The 24,639-nt window shown below is 33.2% G+C and overlaps 3 protein-coding genes across 4 annotated transcripts; 2 read left to right on the top strand and 1 right to left on the bottom strand.

Annotated features, from left to right (window-relative positions):
- Positions 1-270: 270 nt before the first annotated feature.
- On the bottom strand, positions 271-5,921 carry LOC108192896 (FHA domain-containing protein DDL). The gene is made up of 11 exons (XM_017359427.2): positions 5,785-5,921; positions 3,817-4,601; positions 3,276-3,325; positions 2,797-2,863; positions 2,519-2,576; positions 1,905-1,997; positions 1,589-1,703; positions 1,458-1,505; positions 1,313-1,358; positions 1,146-1,216; positions 271-695 (listed from the first exon to the last, which is right to left on the bottom strand). The coding sequence occupies exons 2-11, from the start codon at positions 4,573-4,575 to the stop codon at positions 656-658; spliced, it is 1,347 nt and encodes a 448-aa protein (XP_017214916.1). The 5' UTR covers positions 4,576-4,601; positions 5,785-5,921; the 3' UTR covers positions 271-655.
- A 5,591-nt stretch (positions 5,922-11,512) lies between these two features.
- On the top strand, positions 11,513-14,182 carry LOC108225494 (NAC domain-containing protein 92). The gene is made up of 3 exons (XM_017400372.2): positions 11,513-12,089; positions 12,282-12,589; positions 13,175-14,182. Exons 1-3 carry the CDS (start codon positions 11,828-11,830, stop codon positions 13,883-13,885), a joined length of 1,281 nt encoding a protein of 426 aa, XP_017255861.1. The 5' UTR covers positions 11,513-11,827; the 3' UTR covers positions 13,886-14,182.
- Positions 14,183-16,963: 2,781 nt separating this feature from the next.
- On the top strand, positions 16,964-24,587 carry LOC108224345 (U11/U12 small nuclear ribonucleoprotein 65 kDa protein). Of its 2 annotated transcripts, none has more exons than XM_017398925.2 (12): positions 16,964-17,147; positions 17,370-17,615; positions 18,149-18,220; positions 18,706-18,930; positions 19,714-19,795; positions 19,962-20,150; positions 20,439-20,630; positions 20,723-20,875; positions 22,036-22,123; positions 22,213-22,271; positions 22,802-22,867; positions 24,050-24,587. In XM_017398925.2, exons 2-12 carry the CDS (start codon positions 17,398-17,400, stop codon positions 24,125-24,127), a joined length of 1,422 nt encoding a protein of 473 aa, XP_017254414.1. In that variant the 5' UTR covers positions 16,964-17,147; positions 17,370-17,397; the 3' UTR covers positions 24,128-24,587. The 2 variants fall into 2 exon arrangements, with proteins under 2 accessions (XP_017254414.1, XP_017254413.1); XM_017398924.2 differs by having other exon boundaries at positions 17,373-17,615.
- Positions 24,588-24,639: the final 52 nt, after the last annotated feature.

A 24,639-nucleotide genomic window follows, 5' to 3' on the forward strand; every position in this document is an offset into this window, starting at 1 on the left:
AAAAACAAAGCAAGCAACATTTTTAAGACAAAGGAGCTAGAACAAACGATAGAACCAACTCCGTTCCCCTACTAAAATCTCAATGAAAACCAATGTGAAACTGAAAGCATTTCACGGCTCCAAACTGAATTAGCAACAATTTTCGAATTCAGTGATGCCCGATAGCCATATATTGTGGGTTTGATAAGGATATTTTCTACTCCAGGTTACAACTTACAGGTTGCCATTTTGTATCAAGGCCAGTCAAATTTCTTCGAATTTGAAAACCGATGCAGAACATTATTAAACATAGATCAACAATGTACACCAAAGTTTTCTAGTTTGGAAAATCAACTGTTGAAAAGCTGTCTGGTGAGTTAAATAAACTCGGCAAATTAAAACACCAGAAAATCAGCAACATATAAGCTTAAACAAGTTCTAAATCTTACAAACAACTAAAAACCATTAGATGGAACATACGATGCTACAATACTGTTGCTACTATAAAAGAGAAGCTAAAATGACAAAGATCTAGTTCACATGTGAGATAACTGAAGAAACTCAACCAAATGCCAAGATTTCACGCAATTCCCTTCAGAGTCATCCAGACCACATCCAAACATCTTCTCAGAGCAAACACGCAAAATATCACAATGGGTACAGCCAATGACGATCATTATCCCGCTGAATTCTCGTGCAGCAGAACATACTCGCGGCTAGGAAACCAAAATTTGACTATTAGATTTAGCAAAAAAAAAATGACTATTAGAACTATAGAGGATCAGTATATCCGTTCAATGGCAGATTCAGAATAGCCACCAGAATAGCACGATTTCAGTGAGAACTCGGGTAAACTGGGGACTTCGCCGAAAAAACAATTAGAGACTAGCTTCTTTTTCTTTTTTTGTCATTTATCACAGAACAAAAGCTATATAAATCAGGAGACAACTCTTTACCATGAAAATTAAAGGGAATTTAAATTATATAATACTCCCTTGCCTCTGCTTACAAACAGTTCACTAGTTCACCTGGCAAAGACTTGGAGACACAGAACTCCTGACAATTTTATAACCTAAAAGCTATGCAGCTCTATATAAAACATGTAAGGTTACTGAAAACATATAATCTCTTTTGAGCACTTTCAAGAGTATTAATTAACATCTTACCTACTATTACCAAACTTTATGGTGTCTTTCTCACGAAGTTCATAATAACGTTGAGGGTCAATGCGCTCTTCCTGCAACAAGTGCAAATGAGATGTTAAACAAACTCAACATCTTTGCATGTAACTAGTACTAGACTGATTGCCAAGACATTGCTAACGAATGCTCACATTAATGAAAGTTCCATTTGTGCTTCCAAGATCCATGATGTAAGGCCTGCATAGCAAAAAAAAGATCCATGCAAAGTTTATTATGATCGTGCATTGTCAACTTGCATAAGCATACCTGACTATAGCTTTAAATTGCTGTTCTTACCTTACTTGTTTTGACAAAGTGCCATCAGGTTGTTCAGTTTCTACTTGCCTGACAACAGTAAGAACTCATTCATAACCTACCTGAAAACACAAATATTATAGAACAAGTACATAACATATTCATTTATCAACCTGTATTGAAGAACAGCATGTTGTTTGCTGCATGAAGGGTGATCTGTAGGAATATCTGCCACCCTCCTTTCTCTCCCAAAAAGGTAAGATGTTTGTCTATGTACATACAAGGGCTCTGTTCATTGGACAAGCACACAGAAGTACATTGGCAAAAGACACATTAATTATAATATTACACAAAGATAAACAATCAGCCAACACTGTCAAAGAAAAAAAATAAAGGAGAAAAAATGGATAACATTAGAAGAAAACTTTGCTACAGCTTCCACATTCACATACTAGATACCAAAATCAAATATTAATAGTATGAGCATACCATTAAGCACATCTCCTCCCTTAAAAACATAAAGTCGCCATCTTGTTTCTGGTTTCCGAGCATCTGGAGCCTCATTGAAGAGTAGTGTAATACCTAATAGACATAAAATAAGGTGATTGAAGCCTAAATAACACTAAGAAATAGCTGAGGTAACATGATGGTATCTCTTGATAAGGCGAACACTTTATGGCGTGGAGTAACAATTTTAGGAGTTGTGCTCTGATAGATAGCTCATTTATGAGTTTTATATCTTTGTATATGTATATCTAAAGGCGTTGGTATGATAGCATAAACAGGTGATGTTTATGAATAGATATGCCTCTGGTATATAGATGTGTTTATATTGTGGTTATGATGTACATGTGTAACATGGGGTTTATAAATTTTTATTGTCAGGTTATGGCACCAAACCCAAACAAGGAGATGCGGCAAGATAGCTTGGACAACAGCAAACTTTTTTCTTACATCAATTCATGATTAAATTGTTGTATTTACTTCCCAACAATCTATGTTCAACCTTAAAATTACTACATTGCTATCATATACAGTATCACATAATTTTGAAATAAGCATCAGTGTACAAGAATGTCACCTATCTCAGGATCAAATCTTACCCCTAAATCTATTCGTTTCTTCAGCAAGCTTTCCAGACAGCTCAAATGAAGGCTTTTGCTGCAAATCAAATTAATTTGCAGTAAGAAAAAGGATTTAATTGCAAGTGGAGCCATATTCATCTTGAAGATATTTGCAAATTAGAAGAAAGTGAATCTATATACATCAGAATAATGTTTCTAACTCGGACCAGCTGAGTGCCACAGCCTTAACATATGTGCACAAAAAAAAATACATTAAAGGCCGAGACAACATAATTAGTCGAAGTTGTCATCAATACCTTTTCCTTCTTTTCCAAGGCCTCTGCCGCAGCTGCCATCTTAGCAACTGAATCATCACTAGGGTTCCTGCACAAGTTAAGAGAATGAATACCAAAGTCTGAGTAGTACATTTACTGGCTATCACATTCAACAGTATCAGATAGAATAGATTTAAAATAAGTAGAGGTGTATGTACATTACCTAGCGATAATGTCGTTAATTATTAATTTATTATACAATGAAGAGTAGAAGAAATTACATAAAAAGGCAATAGAAAATAATTATTTTGACATTCCTGCCATCAATGACTTCAGGATTGTTCTTAAATTAAAGAAGATGCATGCACAATAATTTACTCAACATAATGAAGTTAAAAAAGTTCAATTTACTCAACGTAGCACCCGGACTGGTCTAGACGTCTAGTCAACCACCATTTTGCTAGATTCTCTAATAAGAAGAATTAAGAACATGAAAAGTAATTGAAAATGCAGCAACTTACCCTTGTTCACCTCCTCTTGAATTATATTCGCCTTTTCTTGAGATAGTTACCTAAATAAGAACAAATATATATTTTTCAGAAAAAGAGAAAGAGCAATCAATGAGTACATATTCTAAGATCAAACGAACAATGCCAGCAATTGATAAACATTATTTGCTCAATATATAGTTCACAAAGTCGAAGCATTTAAGTAAAAAATACAAACTTAAGAACTACAGTGAAAGCATGCATCAATTTGAACTTTGAAGTTTTACAAGAATAAAAAAAAAAATCACAAGAGGACCTTTTATTTCAAAACTCAAGGGTAATAAATGGCTGAAAAAAAACTATTATAGCAAATTTAAGGTTCCTAGAAGTCCTGTTAAAAAGCCATCATGTTGAAAAGCTAATATAAATACTAATAATTTTAAAACCAAAAAAAAAAAAAAAGTGTGAAATTTTTCACTAGTGCTAAAAACTACAGAGATCATGATTCCCTTTGAAGGTGCTAAAAAAATGCAAGGCAAATTAAGAGGTTAAGGCAGTGGATATCACCAGACACCTCATCGCGATCTCTTCGTTCAGAAGCATTAGGAGGTGACCGAGACCTCGTGTGGTTATGGCCTGATGGTGAACCTGACCTTCCGCGTCTTGATCTAGAAGAGCCATTACGAATTGCATCCCTTCCAGACTTATTTTCTCTTCTCGCATTTGGTTCTTCATCCTCTGAATCCTTTTCCCTACGTGTAGACCTTTCACTGACCCTAAGGTTTGTTTTTTGTGCCCTCTCACTTCCTATTACAGACTCATTTTCATCTTTTGCTCTTCGTAATCTCTTAGTACGTGGGGAAGGCGAACGAGCTGCAGGAGATATTGATTTTGGCCGTTTGGGGGATCTAGTTTGATTAGAAGTTCTCTCCCTTGAGGGCAGATGATGTACAGGAGACCTTGACCTGGCACGACTCGACGGTTTGTCTCTAACCGGAGAATAAGATGACTTTGTATGCCTCAAGGATCTGCCTTGACTTAAAGGTTTATCTTTCACCGGAGAATCAGATACAGGTGACCTTGACTTACCACGTCTTGGGGACCTGGTTCGACCTGATGGCTTTTCTCTCAGCCGAGACTTTTCAGGTGACCTCGACATTGCCTGTCTTGGGGACCTAGTTCGACTTGATGGCTTCTCTCTGACTGGGGACCTTGCTTTGTATGAACTCTTATTACGGGCAGGAGATTTTTCTCTTCGAGGTGGGCTCCTCTTACGACTCGATTCACGAGTCCTAACCGGAGATTCTGAATCATCAGATGGATGGCGACCCATAATTCACCTCCCAGGTTGAAGATCACCTAAAAGATAACAATCCAGTTAAAAATATTATGATCGAAGAAATATCAAGATAGACTGTGAAGACAACACAGGACCATATTCCCTTCAATAATTCATAAAGACGCGCAGATTATGATTTTTCTTTCTCCAAATGGCCTTGCATTAAAGGTCCATTAACTTGTAACCAACTGAGTGTGCAATCCTTTTTATTGGAGCAATAACCAATTATAAGAAGGCAAAATCGTGATACATAACTATCTCATCATACATGAATATACAAAATAGCAAATATGGATGGGGGTTTCTATGCTAGAGGTAGCGAAATACCAACAATCATGACCCAGTTACACACACCAAGACATAGACAAATGCCCAAAAATGACATGACTCGACAAACCAAAATGCCTGGACTGTTATAACAAATTATTCCTTTATGTTTAAATGTTAATTATTCATTTCTTATTTTATCTAAGACAGCTTTAGAAAGACACGAAATAGCCACATTTACACAAAATTTATCACCCCTTAAAAGCAAAACCTGTAATATCATATATAAATAAAACATCCGTGTGGGAAATCCGTTTTTACAACCTCGGAGTTCAGAATTATCTTAAAAGAACAAACCAAATTATAATATTTCCTAGCTTATTTACTCGCAACAGAACTGGCAAAATGACGCACAATGACCACAATTTCAAAAATATCTCTACTGATTAACTGACCTCACTATCTCTTTGTTAGTAACGCTTCTACAACCAATGAACTAACAAATATTTTATACACGAATACGCACACAGCTCGCGAGATAGCTCTTCCTTCGCTTCCCCTTAAGCTCAAGTACTCAATCCCCTTCCCCTTGCATTTTACGAAATACTTCAAACACATAAACACACATTATCACTCTAAAATACAAAAAAATCTCAAAAACACAATCACTCACAAAATCAATTTCTTGAAACGTAAAAACATCAAAGGTCCAAACTTTCACATCAAGATACAACGTCAAGACATAAAAATCAAAACCCATGATCAAGACAGCCAAAACGATTCAATATTTAACAAAAACAAGAACCCTAAATGATTCAATTGAAAATTGAACAGCCAGAACAATCATATAAACAGATATATACATACATATATACATACATTAATCAAAAGCAGATGTGGATAGAGTGTAAGCTGGAGAGATTTGAAAAAGAGTACCTTTTGGAATTGGTGAAAAACCCTAACTCGGAGATAGAAGCGAAGGGGTGAATCGTCGCATCAAATTCTCATCCAAATTTTGAGAACTAAATTAAAATAGTTTATATTTGAGATTTAAGATATTAATAAAATAATATATTTGAGATATATTATATTTGCAGGAACAAAGAACACAAATATTATATAATTTAGGAAAAATGACGCACAATTACCACAATGTCAAAAATACAATATCTTAAAAATTATCATAGATAATTTAGGAATTATTTAGACTGATTTGAAATTGTTAAATACAATCTATACTATACTATAGAAAGCCAACATAGGTATAATTTGTAGTCGTACAAAATTTTGGTTTGGTACTCTCCTCTAAAACTAAAAGTCTACGAGTAGATATCTATTAAACAGTTTCATATACTAAAAACACTCCTTATGTATATTAATATCTTTTTAAATATAATTTATAATTAGTTAAAAAAAGGTGAAACTACTGTTAATAACATATATTAATATTAAAAATTACTTATAGATAAATGTATAACTAATTATAAATATACAATTTTGAATATCTTTTGTCTAAAATACATATAAATAATTAAAGACGCTACTTTTTAATTATATTCTACTCGAAATTTAACACTTACATATTCTATTTCATTACAAACACGAGCCATTACGTAACATATGAAGATATATGAAATATGAAAAATTTGATTTAAATTGAATAATAAACTGTCACATATTAATATAGAAAAATATTTACAGATAGATAATAAATTGTGAAAGCTAAATTTCTGTTAGAAAAATATAACGAGTTGGTTAATATAATTTAACTAAAATCCAATTCATTAATACTAAAATACTAATAAAATGGTGTTAAGAATTAAATTATAATTAATAAATTACGAATCATATACCCGCCCGTGCTTTGCACGGGGTTAAAGGCTAGTATCTTAAAAATGATAGAGAATGTTCATTTGCGCTCTTTTCCTTCTTGTGTCCAAGCCCAACTAATATTGTACACAACTAATATTTTTATTATGATCGTAATTTTCTTCCTATTCTAAGTTACGTGATTTTTTACACGAATTTTCATTATATTATTTAATAAATTTGCACTCGTGGCAAACTTTTTTATTTTAAGTCCTGGATTGTTCATATGAATATTTAATTAAAATTATTTAAAATTCATTAAAATGTTGAGATATTCAATTGAAATTTGAAATTATGTTATAAAATATGATAGCATTCAATTGAGATTTGTTTAAGATCCTTTGATAATGTTAATAGATTTTTTTGGATTTTTATAAAATGATGGATTTTGCGGGATTATTCAATGTATTTTAAGTGTTTTGAAATCCCATCAAAATTTATGAAATTTTCAAACATTATATTTAAATCTAAAAAATATATACCACCTATATGACAAGAATCCGCACATAATTAAAATCATATATGACCCATTAAATTTATAAATTAAACATAATTCATTAAAATTTTAACAGAATACATTCTAAAGTGATTAAAACACGGTTTGTCTAGTGTGTGCCCATGGGCACGTGCTAAGCACGGAAACTCATAAATTTGGTGTGTTTTGATTGGTGTGGTTGGTGTGAATGCAGGGGGGCCATCATTATTAAAGAGGTGTAAGCCAATCAAAACAAAGAAAAATTATCAAATTTTGTGTTTATTGTGTGCCCATGGCACACCATAGAAAAACCGTTAAAAGAATATTTGAAATATGATTGGTTGTCAGCATAACATTGGTCAGATACATCACTGATGTATATGTGCATCTGTAGGTAAGAGAAATATACGATTGAATGTGCAAATCTGGATACAAAAAGTTCTCCTCTTTCTGTCCCTATTGCAAATCTCACATAATTAAAAATAACAAAACGGATGCCCCGTCAATTGAAAATATAAACCGGTCAAACTAAGAATTGTGGTAGGTCTAACCTCCCATTTTAATATTAATTTATGATCAAGTGAGATTACATTACAATTCAATAATATTATAGCATATTTGTTGTATATCAAGTAACAGCAGTTGAAATAGAATATCGGTTTTTCTATGGTGTGCCCATGGGCACACAATAGACACTAAATTCTATGAGTTTGATGCATTTTTATTGGCCATCTAATCATAAATAAAGATGGCCCCCTTGCATTTACACCAAACCCACCAATCAAAATCCACCAATCTCATCAAATTTAGTGTATAATGTGTGCCCATGGGCACACACTGGAAAGACCCATAGAATATAAGCTGTGGACGAATAAAAAAAAAAGCCCTTCTCCGCTGTGATACTCCCTCCGTCCCCTGAGTTATACACATTAAAGACGGAACGAGACACGAACTTTAATCCTCGTATAAAATTATTTATATTTTATAACAGCATTGAAGTGCGTGTCAAGCAGTGAAAAAGAAACGTATAGAATTAAATAGAACATAGGAAGTATTAGTTTAAAATATGTTTAGACTTTAGAAGTGTTATTTGTATCGTGCGTAATTTCAAAAATGTTAGACAGAAAAGATATTATTATAGAAATCTGATATTATTATACATATGAAATCTGATATTATTATACATATTTTATATATGTTATGAAATATGATTTTCAGACATTATAAAAACTGCATAGTTATTTATTAATATTTTTGATAATATTTCCGCCTAGGTTAGATAGTGAAGTCTATTATAACTATTCGTAGAACTTAAAAACTATTTTTCCTAATATATGATTTTTTTTTTCTTTCTAGAAACCGCTACTGGTCAAAAACTGTTGATCATAAAACATATTTCTGAATTTATCAAAAAGTTTTTACTATTGAAATACTGTTAATGTTTTGTCCAAAAACAATATCAAATATAATTATACTCGTGTCTGTAAAATATGAAATTATTTCAATTTCAACAATTTTAAAATTAAATTCCATAAAATTACTCTTGCAAAATTAATGTCAACACCACACCCTCTCCTGTCCAAAATATCATATACTTTGGATTAATCAACTGTTGTTCATCTTTTAAACAATATTTCCACTTGATCCGTTAGGTTCAGCCCATGACTCACAGTTATCTTCCTTTTAAAAAAACAAGATACAATAGCTGCTGTTGTGATCTTTCAAAAGTTTCTAGAGGTGAGGTGGGAACTTGTCATATCTATCGTCATATATTAAAATCGCGGTAGTGCATGGTGAACTTCTAAGCTCTGCAAACTACACAGAGAGATTATGAAATAGTAGATGTTATCCTGTACAAAAGTCAACACGCTTAATAAGTAAGTTTACTGACTTTCTTCCTTTCCAATCTCATCCTCCTCCTAGCTGCTGAGTAATATACAAGCACACTTGCCTCTGCAATCTTATTCTCGTTTTCTTCCACAATACAACAACTAATCACTACAAGAAAAGCGGCTAATTTCGACCGTTTATTTTCGACCAGAATTGGACGGTCGAAAATGACCGCTTTTCCTGTAGTGAATACTACTACTTGTATTTCTTTATTTCATAGAATTTGTTTTGTTTTCCCAACTTGAAACAACAGAATGTTTGAACGATGACCCCCTCAATTTATATAGTTTATTCTGGTAATTATTAGGACAATTGATAATAATTTTTTTCGAGAACACGTTTTATGGGGAAAATATAATTTATTATATCAGAACTCATATCTCAGTTATTGATAATTTAAAGAACTATAGGAAGTAGGAACCTATAATTTGTACGCGAGTATGCAGATGCGCAAACTCTGAGAAATTTTCTTGTAATTTACATGACAGTCATCAGCATGACTTCGTCAACTTTTACTAAACGTCTCCATCTCTGTATTTGTTTCTAGACCCTTTTGCCAATTTTAGGTTTTGCTTCACAACAAATATAGGTCCCATTTTTTGTAAATATAAGTATACTATCTATCTCCTTTTTTTTTCCAGGTAAAAGATATTTTCATCGATTCAAATCATACTCAAGAACATGAACACTCAAGAACATGAATAATTTGTGGGAGAGAGATCATCATCTATCTTTTTTAATGTACGTATTCGTTAATGGTGACTATCAAATTTTCATTCGAAATAAGAAAATTTACAAAAAAAAATAATGAAACTAACTATTTTATGTTTTTATATTATAAAATTTATACTAAATTATGATGATAGACATATCCACATAAAATGTCTACTCTCACTTATAATTAATTTTTTTTATTACAATATTAATTCTAAAAATATAAATTATATATAAAATTCTGAGAATTATATTATATTCTACTTTTAGGTTATAACAAATTATATAACTAAAATTTATTAAAAAATAAATCGTACAAAATTAACCCATATATGCTTTTACACACGGTAGGTATATAGTAATTGGTATGTGAAATGTATAGTAAAATACGATGGAAGTGTATCTAGTCTATGGCAGCTGGGTCCTTGAAGTTGAGTTAAAATCACATCCACCTCAATCTCAATCACCAAAGAAGCCAAAAAAAAGTCAAGATGAAAACCGCATTAGATAAAAAGATACCAGAACTGGTGTCTCACGGCGCTCTTGGACGTTGAAAGGCCCGCACATTGTTTACGGCGTAGGACTGAACTTCACTCGGCCTTCGCAGAAGTGGAGTCATCAAATACAGCGTACTCGGTATGTCTCACTCTTGTTGACGATCTTATACGATCGTAGAAAAAATAAACGTTAATTTTTGAAAAACTCGAGGGGAATCAATTTTATCCTCTGGATACGCGGTTAAACTGACAACTTCACTTGCAGATTCGTGAGATAAGATGCACACGGTCTTCATATTACTGTCATTCCTCGGATCTTCATGTGAATACTTTCCAGTGTAGTTCCTGTTCTTCTGACAAATACGCGTTGTTTCCGTTTATGAGTTATGTTTGTTCCCGTTTGTCTATAAACGGAATTGCAGTACTTCCCATGTAATTTTCATTTTCACAGTAGCAAAAACGGATAAATTTAATAATCAGTTGATAATAAATCCATTCGACTGAAAATGATCGAAAATATATTTAGTCGAGTTTAATCGGTTTAATTCAATTTTTTCTTCTCAGCCAAAAAGTTTTCCCGTCAATTGAAGACGGAAAATTATTTCTGATCTAATATGGCTAAACTCGATCAAAATCTTATAATAATTACTTAAATTCGCGTGGTTAATAATCTACTAATTTCGCAGAGATAGAACAGTATTTACCAGTCAATTTAAGTGGATAATCTTTTTTACCGGAAGGAGTGGACTGTCTCTTATAAATCGAGGTGTCAATGTGTCATCCATGCGAAGCTTCGTAATTTAATAGAGGGTAATTATAAGTCCGCGTCTACGAAAATAACATATGAATATAAATATTCTGACTTTGATTTGTCTGTTGCTAATTTCCATCCCCATAATTATATATATTCTTCTGTCAGTAAAATTTAATTTTCTTTAGATACTATCGAATTCACAACAAAAATAAAAAGTAATTATATTTTAGAAAAGTTGACATAAAATAAATAAGACCACGAGTTCCTTTGACTATAAATGTTATTTTTTAAAAACTATTTTATTGCTAAAAAGTTATATATATTTATATTTATCGACTGGTTGAAGTTAATATAATAGATAGATTAATATATATGAAAAAAAAACAAGTGGATATATGGAGACCAGGACAACAGAAAAAAGCTAGAAATAAACCTTACAGTAGAAGCTTCCTTGGAGCCTACGTTTGCACCTCATCTCTTTGCTGTCTTTGTATCTAACACGAACCTTAAATCTCTTTCCATCTCCTTTACCTCCCTCTATATAAACACCTTTCCTTCACTTCCCTTTCCTCTTTCTAATCTCATCATTTCTTCCTTTTCAGAACTGTGTATATTCCTCCCCAGCTCGGGACTTCTGTTGGGCCTGCTAAACGAGCCTGATCGTACATACTGCACACATATATTCTTTTTATTTATTTTGCTCTTTCTCAGCTGCTTTGTTCTTTCATTTGACGTTTTCTTTCCAAAATTTGGCATCTAGAGAGTGTTGAAAAATTATAAATGGAAGGTGGTTTTCATGTGATGGCTGATCAAGGCGAAAACTGTGATATTAGTAATAATAATGGTATTACTGCTGCTAATACTAATAGTAGTGGTGGTCGAGCTATGGAGCAGTTGGATTTGCCTCCTGGATTTAGATTTCATCCGACGGACGAGGAAATTATTAATCACTATCTGATTCGGAAGGTCCTCAACTCGAACTTCACTGCAACAGCGGTGGCAGAAGTTGATCTCAATCGTAATGAACCATGGGATTTACCAAGTAAGCTATCCACTGCTTCTGAAATTATTATTACAGTATTTATTTATTTATTTATTTGGGATTTTAGTCGTTGAATTATGTGTATGGTGATGACTTTATGTATTATCAGATTTTATTGATTTTTAAAGTGCATATTAAGGACTGATCAAGAAATGGTCAATATTTGATTATGAGTGTGTTTATAATTTGCAGAGAAAGCAAAGATGGGAGAAAAAGAATGGTACTTCTTTTGCCAGAGAGACAGGAAGTATCCGACGGGGATGAGAACGAATAGGGCAACTGAATCCGGTTACTGGAAAGCAACCGGAAAAGATAAGGAGATTTACAGCAAGTCGAGAAAAGGAGGTGGACCTGGCAGCAGCAAGCAACTGGTAGGAATGAAAAAAACACTGGTTTTTTACAAAGGAAGAGCTCCCAAAGGAGAAAAATTAGATTGGGTCATGCATGAATTTCGACTTGAAGGCAATCTATCTTCTTACAACTTGCCTAAGCTGGCCAAGGTAAATTTCATTTATTTAGATTATTAAACATACTCATGAGCAAGGTTCGGACTCTCAAACATCCCGTAAACAGAGTGAGAGATATCATTGGATGAAGATATGTTTTTTGTTTTAGATTTTGTTGGTATAATTAAATTCAATGAATATGCATCTTATTCTTCTAATCAATCTTTACTTTTACTTTGATCATTGCTTTCCTTTTTGGTATCTTGTTCCTTTTCACACTAAACCACTTTTTCTGTTATATGAGGAGGTTATAACTTTTCCGTAATAACAAATTCAGTTTCTGTTACGTGTAGTGGCAGTCACAACTTCAAATAGATACGTTTCTATCCAAACTGTTCTGGCTATATGTATATCAGTGATTCTAGATTCAAGATGTTAAGATATCTAGATTCTGTGGAAGTTAACATTGAGCTGATGAGATAGCCTGTCGTCTTGGGTCATGAATTTGATTCTCGCTCACTCTGATCAGATTTATTAGATTAATATATTTACTAATTTATATGGCATATTAGCACAATTATTCCAAAATAAAACTTGTATAGGCATTATTATTGATGGTTATGTTTTTCGACATTGCAGGATGAATGGGTTGTATGTAGGGTTATCCACAGGAACACAGCAGCAGCACTAGTGAAGCCAAGTTCAATGCTGGACCTCACAAGGATGAACTCTTTCGTCGACAGTCTATTGGACTCTCCTTCATTGCCACCTCTCATAGACTCTCCTTTCCGGAAAGACGAAAAGCCTATTGCTTCCAACTTCACTAACATCAATAACACTACTTCTAGCAGTGTGCAGCATTACAATGCAACATCTCTTGCTCATTATCCAAAACCGACAGCTTTGGCCTCAGATGGAAATACTATCTACTATCGTCAACCTCATATGCATCCGCAAAACTACAATCCTACTAGCTTCAATACGAGTACTAATTATTACCAAATGCCAGTATACTCGCAAAATCCATACCATAATCCTTCAAGTGCCACTCCTGGCAATTTGTTGCACCAGAAAAGGCCTGATCACCATTTGATGCCAAATTTCCCGGGATTGGGCAATTTTACTAATCAAATTCCAGGTGAGTGGCAGTGCAAGGTGGAGCAATTCTCGACGAATCAATCAATGGTTAGCCAATCTCAAGACACTGGCATCAGCACTGACATGACCACTGACATATCATCATCAAAGCAGGAGGAGAATAAAGGCAATATTATTCGACATTTCGATGACACTGAGGATCATTCTGTCATTTGTCCACTTTCAGATTTGGATTCATTCTGGAAGTACTGAAGAATAATGCCTAGGAGGGAACCAAAGTACTGGTAGAATCTAATTGTCCTTAAACTTTAATCAAGGATGATTAGTCCAAAAGGGAAGGTTCATGGCAATGTGATAAATTATTGTTAATTGTAGTTTAACTAATTGGTTAGCAGCAGTAGATGCAGTTAAAACTTAATTATCAGGTTTCATTATCAGATAATAGGTACAGTACAACAGAGGGAATAAACTGATTTGATATAGTGTAAATTGACTAATTATACTCTCTTTGATTTCATAATATTATATATGTGTTTCACTGTTTGTTGATTTTATTGGGCATACATTTCTTTGAACTTAGGTATTATGTGCTTGTCCTTTTGTGCTAAATTATCAGTATGTATTCTTAATGTAACCTGCCGCTATTCACCTGCCTTGCTATTTTTCAACTAATTAGAAGTCAATCACGAAAAATTATACAATCATTTATGTAATTATTTAATTTTTGATATTAAAATAGAACAGTACTGCAGCGAGTATGGAAAAGTGTAACGATTCTCTAAATCATTTGCTTTTAGTGTGATTGTCTGAACTGTCTTCTCAAGACGGCTCATATTATGTTAAATAATTAGTCCATCAAAAAAAAAATATATATATATATATATATATATATATATATATTAGAAAAAGATCATGGTCTATTATTTAAGTTTTTTGTTCTTTGAAAACAATTAAAAATTTAACACCTGGGCACGCATAATTTATGACCTACCAAGCAGTGTTATGATTATCAACCAAGGGGCCAGGGGGTATAGATTCATAGAGTTCCTCTTGCCTATGATTAGTTCCAAGATCAAATGTACCTTACTTCCTGTATCTTTATCGAGAACTCAGATAGAAATGACGTTGTGTTTGACGTATATATATGATTATGAAAAACCAGGTGGTATATTAAAATAAGGCCGGTGGTTGATGCATAAAGTCTTTGAATGCTCCCTAAATTCATGCATAGTGCAGAAAAGGAGCAGGTAGATATATGTATTTCAGCGCAAGTTGAGGTACTCTATCTTGAGGAAGACTCGATCTTCTGTCATGTCAGTGTGTCTTGGGGTCTCAGTGAACATGCTACATGGAAAGTAAGGAAGGGTTAATTAATTTAAAATTATAAAATTTGTGATAGATAGAGATTATATATTATTTTTATTATTTGATATTTTGACTTTTGACAAATCTAAATATCTCGACTGTATATGAGTTATTATTTAAAAAGATTTTTTTATATAAATATTTTTAATCAAAATCAATTCATATAAACTTTTTATTAATAACATTTTTATTATACAATTAATATTTTAAATATATATGTTAAAAAAGTAAATGAATAAAAATAGAGAGAATACAAAACATTGACCGGGATTTATACAAATGAACTTTATAGATGCGTTTCTTATTATACCTATCGGCTAATTCCGGCAACCATTATTTTTAATAATTTAGTTGTGCATCGAAAATTAATGAATTGGTAGAAATTAGCACCAAGCAAGTCTATTTCTAAAAAAATATTTAAATCAAGATTAAATGTAACATTAATCTAAAAGATAGTGATTAAAGGTAATTAAGGAAAGGAACAATACAATAAACAACAAATTCATATAAAGTAAAATTTATTGATGTGATGAATATCTATTTTGATTAAATTCACAGTCGGTTCTTCTTCGTGGAAGTCGTCTTCTAGAAAATGTTAAACTATTTGGGAGGATTTTTCTTTAGCGGGCTGGCCAATACAAAATAGATTGCTTCGAATTAATCAACCCTTGAAAACAATAATCTATAAATATGTTTGTTATAAGAAATTTATGAAAATTAAATCATAATATCAAAATTTATAAAAAAGAGAATCTATAAATTACAGTTCGAGATTTTTTCTACGGGTGCACATCAAATTCATAATATAATATTATTACATTTAATATCATATTAAAAATAATAATATTATAAAATCAATATTTTATAATTTAAATTTACGATCTTATTATTAAAAACATTTATTATATATAACTATAGACCTTACTTCTTTCAAAAAAAAAAAACAAAAAAAAAACTATAGACCTTACTAATAAAAAAATATTTCACGAGTCTATTTATTTATAATCTTAACAAACTTAGCATTACTTGGCACAAGCACAACCGTGTAGATGGGACATGCACTAATGTGGTTTGAGAAGGAATCGTGGGTCAGTTGTTTATATTCTTTCCGTAGAAAAACACCATCATATTATTCCGGAAACTTAATTGCTCCATTATTTTAAGTAAGGGTATTATTAATAATTATTATCCCTTGTATGATCAGCTCAAGCATCCATTCCAAAGAAAGTGACATTGCAGGTCTATTTCTGCCATGTATTTCGCGCGTAGTTCAGTATTATCTTAACCAAAAATTTACAAAATTGTCGAACTTTTGTCCTTGTAAAATTGAAAGTTAATATGCTGTTTTTATTAGGAAATTTATAGGAAGAAAGATGTATATTCATTACCAGCTCTCATCAAGTAAAATGTTCTTTTTTGAGTGATAGAATTAGTTGACAGCTTGTTTCTTACTAAAATATCAATGTTTTAGGACTTTTGGAGTCGGCTCAAAATCGAAATATTAAAATTTTTAATTGAGCAGATTAAATTTTAGTTAAATCTATAGGTTTTAAAATTTTCTAATCATAAATGATAAATTTAAATATTTTCATTAAAACATATCTTATCCATAATTCTCATTTTTCACAGTTATCCATAGATTATAATTTATTTATAAATTATTTTTATTTTTATTATTATATTTTTACCAACTCATAAATTATTAATAAATCAAGACTATCTAAATAAATATTTTAAATAATATTAAATTATAATTTATAATTTTAAACCGTCAAACGGCTCTTAGTAAGATACCTATATATTCTCCTAGTATATTATTTTTCTTTTTTTGAGCGGACTGACTCAGCAAAAATTATTATCATCACAACGACAACCAATTTATTTTTTTTAAGCACAACGACATCCAGTTTCAATTTAATGTAGCCCAATAGTAAAATACAATAAAACCGTTACAAGCCCACAATGTCTTATAACAAAGCCCATCAAGAGTAAAGGTAAGCACATACTCCCCTGGTCCAAAACATGAACTCTTGAAAATATTTGGGCTTCCTCCGACCCGGTCCACTTAACCACTTCTCCCTCTTCCCTTCCGGAGCACCATCAACACCTCCCTGATCATCTCCACTAGAATCACCCTGCTAGTAATATTGTAAGCTCGTTGTCTGTTTTATGTTTTTTTTTGCTCTCAAGGTGTTTGTTTAAATGTCTGAAAGAAATTTTCTTGATTTTCTCTTAAGTTCCTATCTTTAGCATGCCCATTAAGTCTTTCTCTGTAATTTATGTCGGCTTTGATTAATTAGTCTGTTGTGAGTAGTTTAATATGTTTTTTTATCGTTTCTTGAATCTTGATAATAGTTGGTTATGGTACAAGTAGGTTGAAGAATTCTGGTTGTTGCTTAATGTCTGGTGTTCCTCCTGCTCAATTATTTGTTCCACAAGCGCCGCAAAATTATGGGTATCAAGGGGTGGTGGAAGTGCAGCCAATGCAGAAGGCTGCAGAGGATGGAGTAGCTACACTTTTGATACGTCACCTCCCGGAAGCTGTTCCTAATGACACCTTGCATAGGCTGTTTTCGTATTATGGTGCTTCTGCTGTCCGTTCGTGCACTAGTGGCAGGTATTGCAGGAGGTTTAAATACTGTTTTCTAGTGTGGTTCTAGTGGCCTTGTTTCTGACTTGGTATGTATTTTGTTGTGTATAATTTTCATCAGCAGTTTGTTACTGTTGTTATCATATGAGTTTTACCAGATGCTCTTGCCATTGTTCTACCCATTGACCCTCCTATATAGCAAGAATATGTATTTCACTGTTGTATAAATCGGTCCCACTCAGTTTGCTAATTAATCTGATGACCTTGACATACCATGCTTGCCACAATCTTTAAGTTCATGGTATCGGAGATTTTGGTAGCTTAGCTTGATGTGCTATGACAGGTATAAAAATATGAGATTTTCTATATGCGGAGATTTTATACATATGAGATGTATAAAAAATTAAAAATATAGTTATATATCCGGAGTGTAAACTTGTATGTGCTTTGTTTGTTTTCTTCTGTATAATTCTTTCTATCTTTTTTGAGGTGCTATCAGCTATGACAGGTGGTTGTGTTTCATTATAGTTTATATGAATTTGGAAATTTCAAATTTTCAGATTAAGGAACTGTGCTTTTGTGGATTTTACAAACGAGGCTTTGGCACTTCAAGCACTACGCCAATTGAATGGGTACATTCTCCCTCCATATCTTGTTAAGATAGATATCAATATGCTTCAAATATATAAATATATGATATCTCTATAGCTTTTATATAGTCAGTCTTGTTTTATTTTGTATTGATTGGTTGAGGTGAATGAATTGGGGAGGGAATGAAATGCGTACTATATTGCGGGTCAATGTTTTTTTTTGTTGCATTCCTTCTTCCAACATATTCTTAACAATCTAAATTAGACCTTAAATCCACCAATTTTTGAAGGAATTCTCTATTCTCCTTTCTTACTCAATTCCCTTGCAACTACTATGATGATTAATTTTCACACTTCCCTTACCTTTTTTGATTATCCTTGAATTTTGTGCACAGTTTTCATCCCCTATTCCATCCTCTCTAATCCAACTGAGCAGTTATGTTTCACTTGCTTTTTTTTATCATTACATGAATTTTATTCCTTGTCACCAGTGTTTTTAAACTATTTTCTGACAATAATTTGGTCAGATTGCGGTTTCTTGGTAAAGTCTTGTCAGTGGAGAGAGCTAGCAGACCAACAGAGAATAGCAAAAATCAGTGTGAAACTCAGGTAAAGAAGGAGTCCACATCTTCAACGAATGATGCTCCCCTTGGGAAAGATCCATGTGCGGAAGCCAAGATAGGCTCCTTACTTGGTAGTGAACCCATAGCTGAAAGACTTGGCGTTGACTACCCATTTCCTCCTCATCTTGAGTATGTTCTTTTTTGCACTATAACTTGTGCTTGAAAGTTGTTTGTTAATATAAATGGCTGGAAACAGACCCCCTCAAATGCTAGAATACATATAATCAGTCTACTTTTTCATAATTATCCAGGCATGTAACTCTGATAATTATTATGCACTACGATAGTTTTTCATTACCAATTTACAGACCAAGCTAATATCATAATGTTACAGATTGAAAGAGGCAATTGCAATCTATGAAAAAAGAGGCCATAATAATAAAATGATTTTTTAATGTAAAACCTTTGATGTTTGTAACAATATTCAGTCTGCATCATATATATCTCTGATAAATTCTTACAACTTTCCCAAGGCAATATATCCAGTGGGCATGTTGGTAGACGTGATAAGTGAAGAGAGTCTAATGCAAAGTCCCAATAAGCGTTAATTAATTAAATAGTTGGTGTCTACTTTCGGAGGTTGGGAAATTTTTCTGACCCATGATTGTAAAAAGTTGAGAGTTGGTGATTGTGATATTGTAGAATGGAATTTATGGGCTTTGAATAGTAACAAATTGGAGAAACTACACAAGGACTTTTCTGATGCAGTAGGAAAATTAAATGCATAATTTAAATATGCGATACATGCTCCCTGTTGAAGGAAGTAAGGCACAGACACCACTGAGTCGCTAACATGCAGAATTAAGATACATCTGGCTCATGATTATCACTTTGTCCAGTTTCTTTTTTAGTTTTAATAAGATACTTCGATTAAAGGTCTGCGTTTAGCTTGCTAATGTAGCTTCATTGCAGGTATGCATACCCTCCACCAGATGGAAATATACTTACTAACATTGTAAATGCGCTTATTGCTGTTCCTCGATTCTACACGCAGGTAAACTGTATTTTCATAGTCTCTTTTGGAAGTAATTAAAAATCCCATTTACTTATATCTTTTTCCCATTCTGCTGCAACCTTGGATATATAATCATCCAGTAACCTAGCAATTTATTGGTATTCACAAGTGTGTTCTTTGTGCACTGTTCGCACATATTTTGCAGGTGTTGCACCTGATGAACAAAATGAATATTCCAGCTCCATTTCGTATGGCATTGCCCACTCCACCTCTACCACCTTCAGTACCCGAGCCTCTCCCACCTCCACCACCTCCACTACCACCTGCCATACCTGAGAATACAAAATTGTCATATCTTTCAAGTGGTGAATCAGAGATGGAGTCTTCAGAAGAGGTACTAATTTAGGTTCAGCATCTTTCATGCATTGTTACATCACTCATACCTTCATGCGGTGCTTATTTCTAAGGATATTTGACTACCATATTATATTTATAGAATTTACCAATCAGGTTCTCTTAATAATGATATATACCTAATCGAGTAATCGTACTTATCTTTGACGTTTAAAATTGTGTAAGATAGAAGTTACGTGACCTGTTAACATTGTATTTTCTTGTTTTTCAGTCAGAATGGCCTTTTTTGCTTTGGTTGTATTAGATAAATCATGTATAACATTTGCAGGAGGCTGGCGATACAGAACACCGTAAAGGAGTGTTAAAAACAGTGAAACGGAAGCGTAAGCGCAACAAGAGAGAAGATATTGTTGGCCCTGCAGTTGACAAGGATGTGGATCATGAGGCTGTTGGGTTGAAACAAGCTACCCTAACTGCGAAAGAGATTCCAATGATTAAAAAGAACAACCCTGTCCTACAGGTTATTGTTTAGTCTGTATTCTTTATAACTAATCGTGATTAATGATTATTTTTCCTTTTACTTTTTTCTGATGCTGTTTGATTAATTTGCAGATCAAAATAACACCTAGACAAATTCAAAATGACGAAACAGCGAAAGAAGTAGAGTCTGAAGAAAATAATTTTCCCAAACAATGTGCAAGTTTGGAAGAACTGGAAAAAGGAAAGTTGCCTCCTGAAGAAATCCTTTCACTTCCAATGTTCAAGGTACTAATTAAACTATACATTACCTTAAAAAAATATAGTTAAGTGCTGAGTATATTGCTATTAGGAAAAAAGTGAAAGAAATACTTATAGTTGAAATCAGTGTGGTAGTTTCTTATTGCTGAAACCTTCGACACCATAATTCCTCTGAAGTACTTAGATATTGCCTAGTTACACTCCACTTTATCTATATCAAGGTCAGCCCAAAAGTGTTAGCAAATTCATATACATTTGTTATGGACTTTTTACTTACAATAGTCCTAAAGACTCTCATTCTAATCGATGTGGGATGTTACAAACACTCCACCTTATTGGTTCGATGTCCTCGTCGAGCCCACAGAAAAACTTATGAAACCCGGTTAGTGCCATTGCCTATGCACTTCCGCCCGGGTAGATCTCTGATACCATTTATAACATCCAAGCCCACAACCGAGTCCTTGTCGAGCCCATAGAAAAATTTACCAAACCAGTGCAATGCCCGCTGCATCTCCGGCCGGGCAGAACTTTGATACAATTTATAATATCCAAGCCCACAATCGAATGCATAAGTCAGTCCAAAAGTGCTAGCAAATTGGTATACATTACTTATGAACTTTTTCTTTAAAAAGCCCCCAAACACTCTTTCTAATTGATGTAGGATGTTACATTGCATGCATACATACATTATGACCAGTTTTGGTCTTTGGCAGGTTTTTAGGTTATGTATGCACGTGCCTTCGATTTTCATCTATTATTATCTACTACCGGAATATTGTCATAGATGGGTAGTTTGTAAATTTTAATAGTTGATATGCACGCAAAATATATCTCAATCGGATAAATGGGAATATGTGTGTGTGTGTGTGTGTGTGTGTGTGTAGGTGTTTCCTCTATAATTTTATTTACCTTGTCAATGCCGGAAATCTTATTAATTAGGTATTTCTTGGATAAGTATAAGTACCTAATTAATGCCGAGAATTCTTTCTTGAAAGATTCTTTTAGCAAGTTCCTGTTTCTAGTGTTGTTGTTTGTTTAGCCTGCTGTTGTTTAAAATAGTTTCCCTCGGATATTTTAAAAATAATGATGACCACATAATATTGCAACATTTAAATTTGGTTGATGGGAGAAACTTGTTTTGGTTAAGAGTGAGCTTTTTATGAGGCAGCTATCTGGGTTTTATGCAGAACTATAAAGCTGGGAACCCGACTAACGTGTTGTACATAAAAAACTTGTCAAAAGATGTGGTTGCTGATGACTTTTACTTCATATTCGGTAAGCTCATGGTGGTGTATGGTTGATTAAGTGGCTTATCGAGAGTATTGCTGGAGTCATAAATAATACACGTCAGAACTGTGATGCAGGTGCTTTTTTCGAGAGCATTGCTGGAGCTAAATCAGATCTGAGCATCAAACTAATGCAGGTTAGTTTGATTTAGTTTTTGAGTTTAATGTATATATCTGTCCTCTTCCATCAATTGTATGATACAATAAAAAAAAGTAAAATTCTAACTTTGGCAAAGCAATGATTTCCCTATGTAACTTGAAAGGCGAGGCAACTCTCATGACTAAGAAATAGGATTGTTGGCTGGTCACATATTGTTGTAGACATTGGATTGGAAGTACCTCATAACCTATGTCATGGCAGTGGGGATGGGCAGTGTTATTCTGGGTACTAGGTGCAAAATGAGGAGATGCCTCTTTGAACTGAGGCACATGATTCATAAAACTTTTTAAAAAAATTAATCGAACAAGTAGTTTTGACAACTTTAATAACCGGACAAGATTACCAACTTTAAGGTTTTGAAAGTAGATTAGGTTTCCTTCAACAGCCATATAAGATCAAGAGTAGCCAAATCTAACCAACTTTTATAACAATTATTATCGATTCCAGATTAAAGTTACCTAGTCGCTAACGGATTTGATATAAATATGTTTCCTTTCTACTTTTCAGGAGGGAAGAATGAGGGGTCAAGCTTTTCTCACATTCCCTTCTATCGAACTTGCCCATCATGCACTGGTATGTATCTCGTTATATATTGTAATTAAACCAGATATGCATGCTAGAGATATCTAATATTTATAGATATCTTTTACTTTCATTTTTTTTTCCAGCTTGCAGTAGGTATAGTATGTCATATATTATTTAATAGATCCTTGGTCATTTTGGCCAAACAATGCAAGCTTTTAGAAGGGTTTACTTGTTAGTTATAGCAGTAAAAAGAGGGTTTAATATCAACGCAAAATATCTCACCTAGTTACCCGATCTCTACGTGGACTTATTTAAGCACTTAAATCACTGGATATGTCACTCTGTTAAGTTTTTGGAAAAAAAGAATTGGAGTTTTTTTTTTGTTTAATAGATTAGTTTTAGACGGAGGCAATTGGGGTTTTTTGGTTTGATCGCTGTGAATCATGTACAAGAAGAAATTAAGGTCGAAGGTGTTAAGAGAGGATTAAAGCAAACATATTTTCTATGTGTATATATGTGTTTTATACGTGCCTGGGCATGTATAATTGTGATTATTATCATTATATGAGCCACATGTAGTATACTTACTCATGACTAGGATTCTGTTAAGTTTTCTATCAATAAATATTCCAAGATTTAAGCTGGTGATATTTATAATTATTTGAGTGTTAAAAATGAGTCCCCTGGAGAAGATCAGGATTCAGGGAGCTAGGTTAGATATTTTAACGAGAACGATGACCCCTTTGATATAAAACCCGAAAAGGGAAGGGGAAATTAAGAAAATTTTAAGTCTTATGATTAGTATGTCAGGATATATGATAATGTGCAAGTCAATTAGTTACACCTTTAAAAATTATGGAGACATAGCAGATATACGTATCGACCAAAGCAGTAAAAACTATTCTTGTACTATGTAGTGATAGAATCCTGTTCAATAAGGTTCCGTAACCTCTTACTGTATCTCTTCATCTATTTGCTGGTACATTTTAGTGGAGACTCATTTATCTTGCAGCATCTTGTACCGAAATTTGGAATTTTGATGACTATTTATGCCTTACTTTTTGGGAAACATTAGTTTCATGTTTACAATGCATAATTATTGCTCATTTAATATACTTGGACCGTGTAACAATTAAGTCGCAAGTTCTATTTGCGAGTAAAATTTAGATATACATAATCTTCATCTTGCATTACATGAACCTGTCTTTTAATATTTACTTTTCACTGCAGAACTTGGTAAATGGATATGTGTACAAAGGCAAGCCAATGATCATTCAGTTTGGCCGGAATGCTTCAGCTGCTAAATAAAAATGTACCGACTAATATCACTTGTGAAACTATGGCGTGAACTTGAGAGTGATTGTGGTCTTCTAGAAAGGTTGAGAAAGCTGTTTCTAGCTGGATTTTTCTACTTCATGAAGCAAATGCCATGAATACAACCTGCACTTCCATCCGAATACATGACTACAATGGAAACCTATATATTGTAGTACTACCATTTTGGATGAGTATACACAGTTTCGAATTTCAAGAGTTAGAAGGAATATCATAGCATATAGGATAACTAACAAGTAGCAACATGACCAAAAAAAATGTTCATTAGTTTCAAGTATACTTTCTTTCATTTGCTTACAATCTACGTAGGCTATTTTTTCTGAGCCTCTCCACTGATGTACCGTACTCGACTCCTTGTAGCATTAATGGATGCAAAAGCATCGGTGATTATATAGCTGCTGATTGTCATTCATATAGTTCTGCTTATTCTGTATCAAGTTTTTGTATGGCTTGCTTGCAAATTCTACATTGTTTCATCGTGCTCT

This window comes from Daucus carota, chromosome 6 (genome assembly GCF_001625215.2).
Source record: "Daucus carota subsp. sativus chromosome 6, DH1 v3.0, whole genome shotgun sequence".
Taxonomy (NCBI): Eukaryota; Viridiplantae; Streptophyta; class Magnoliopsida; order Apiales; family Apiaceae; genus Daucus; species Daucus carota.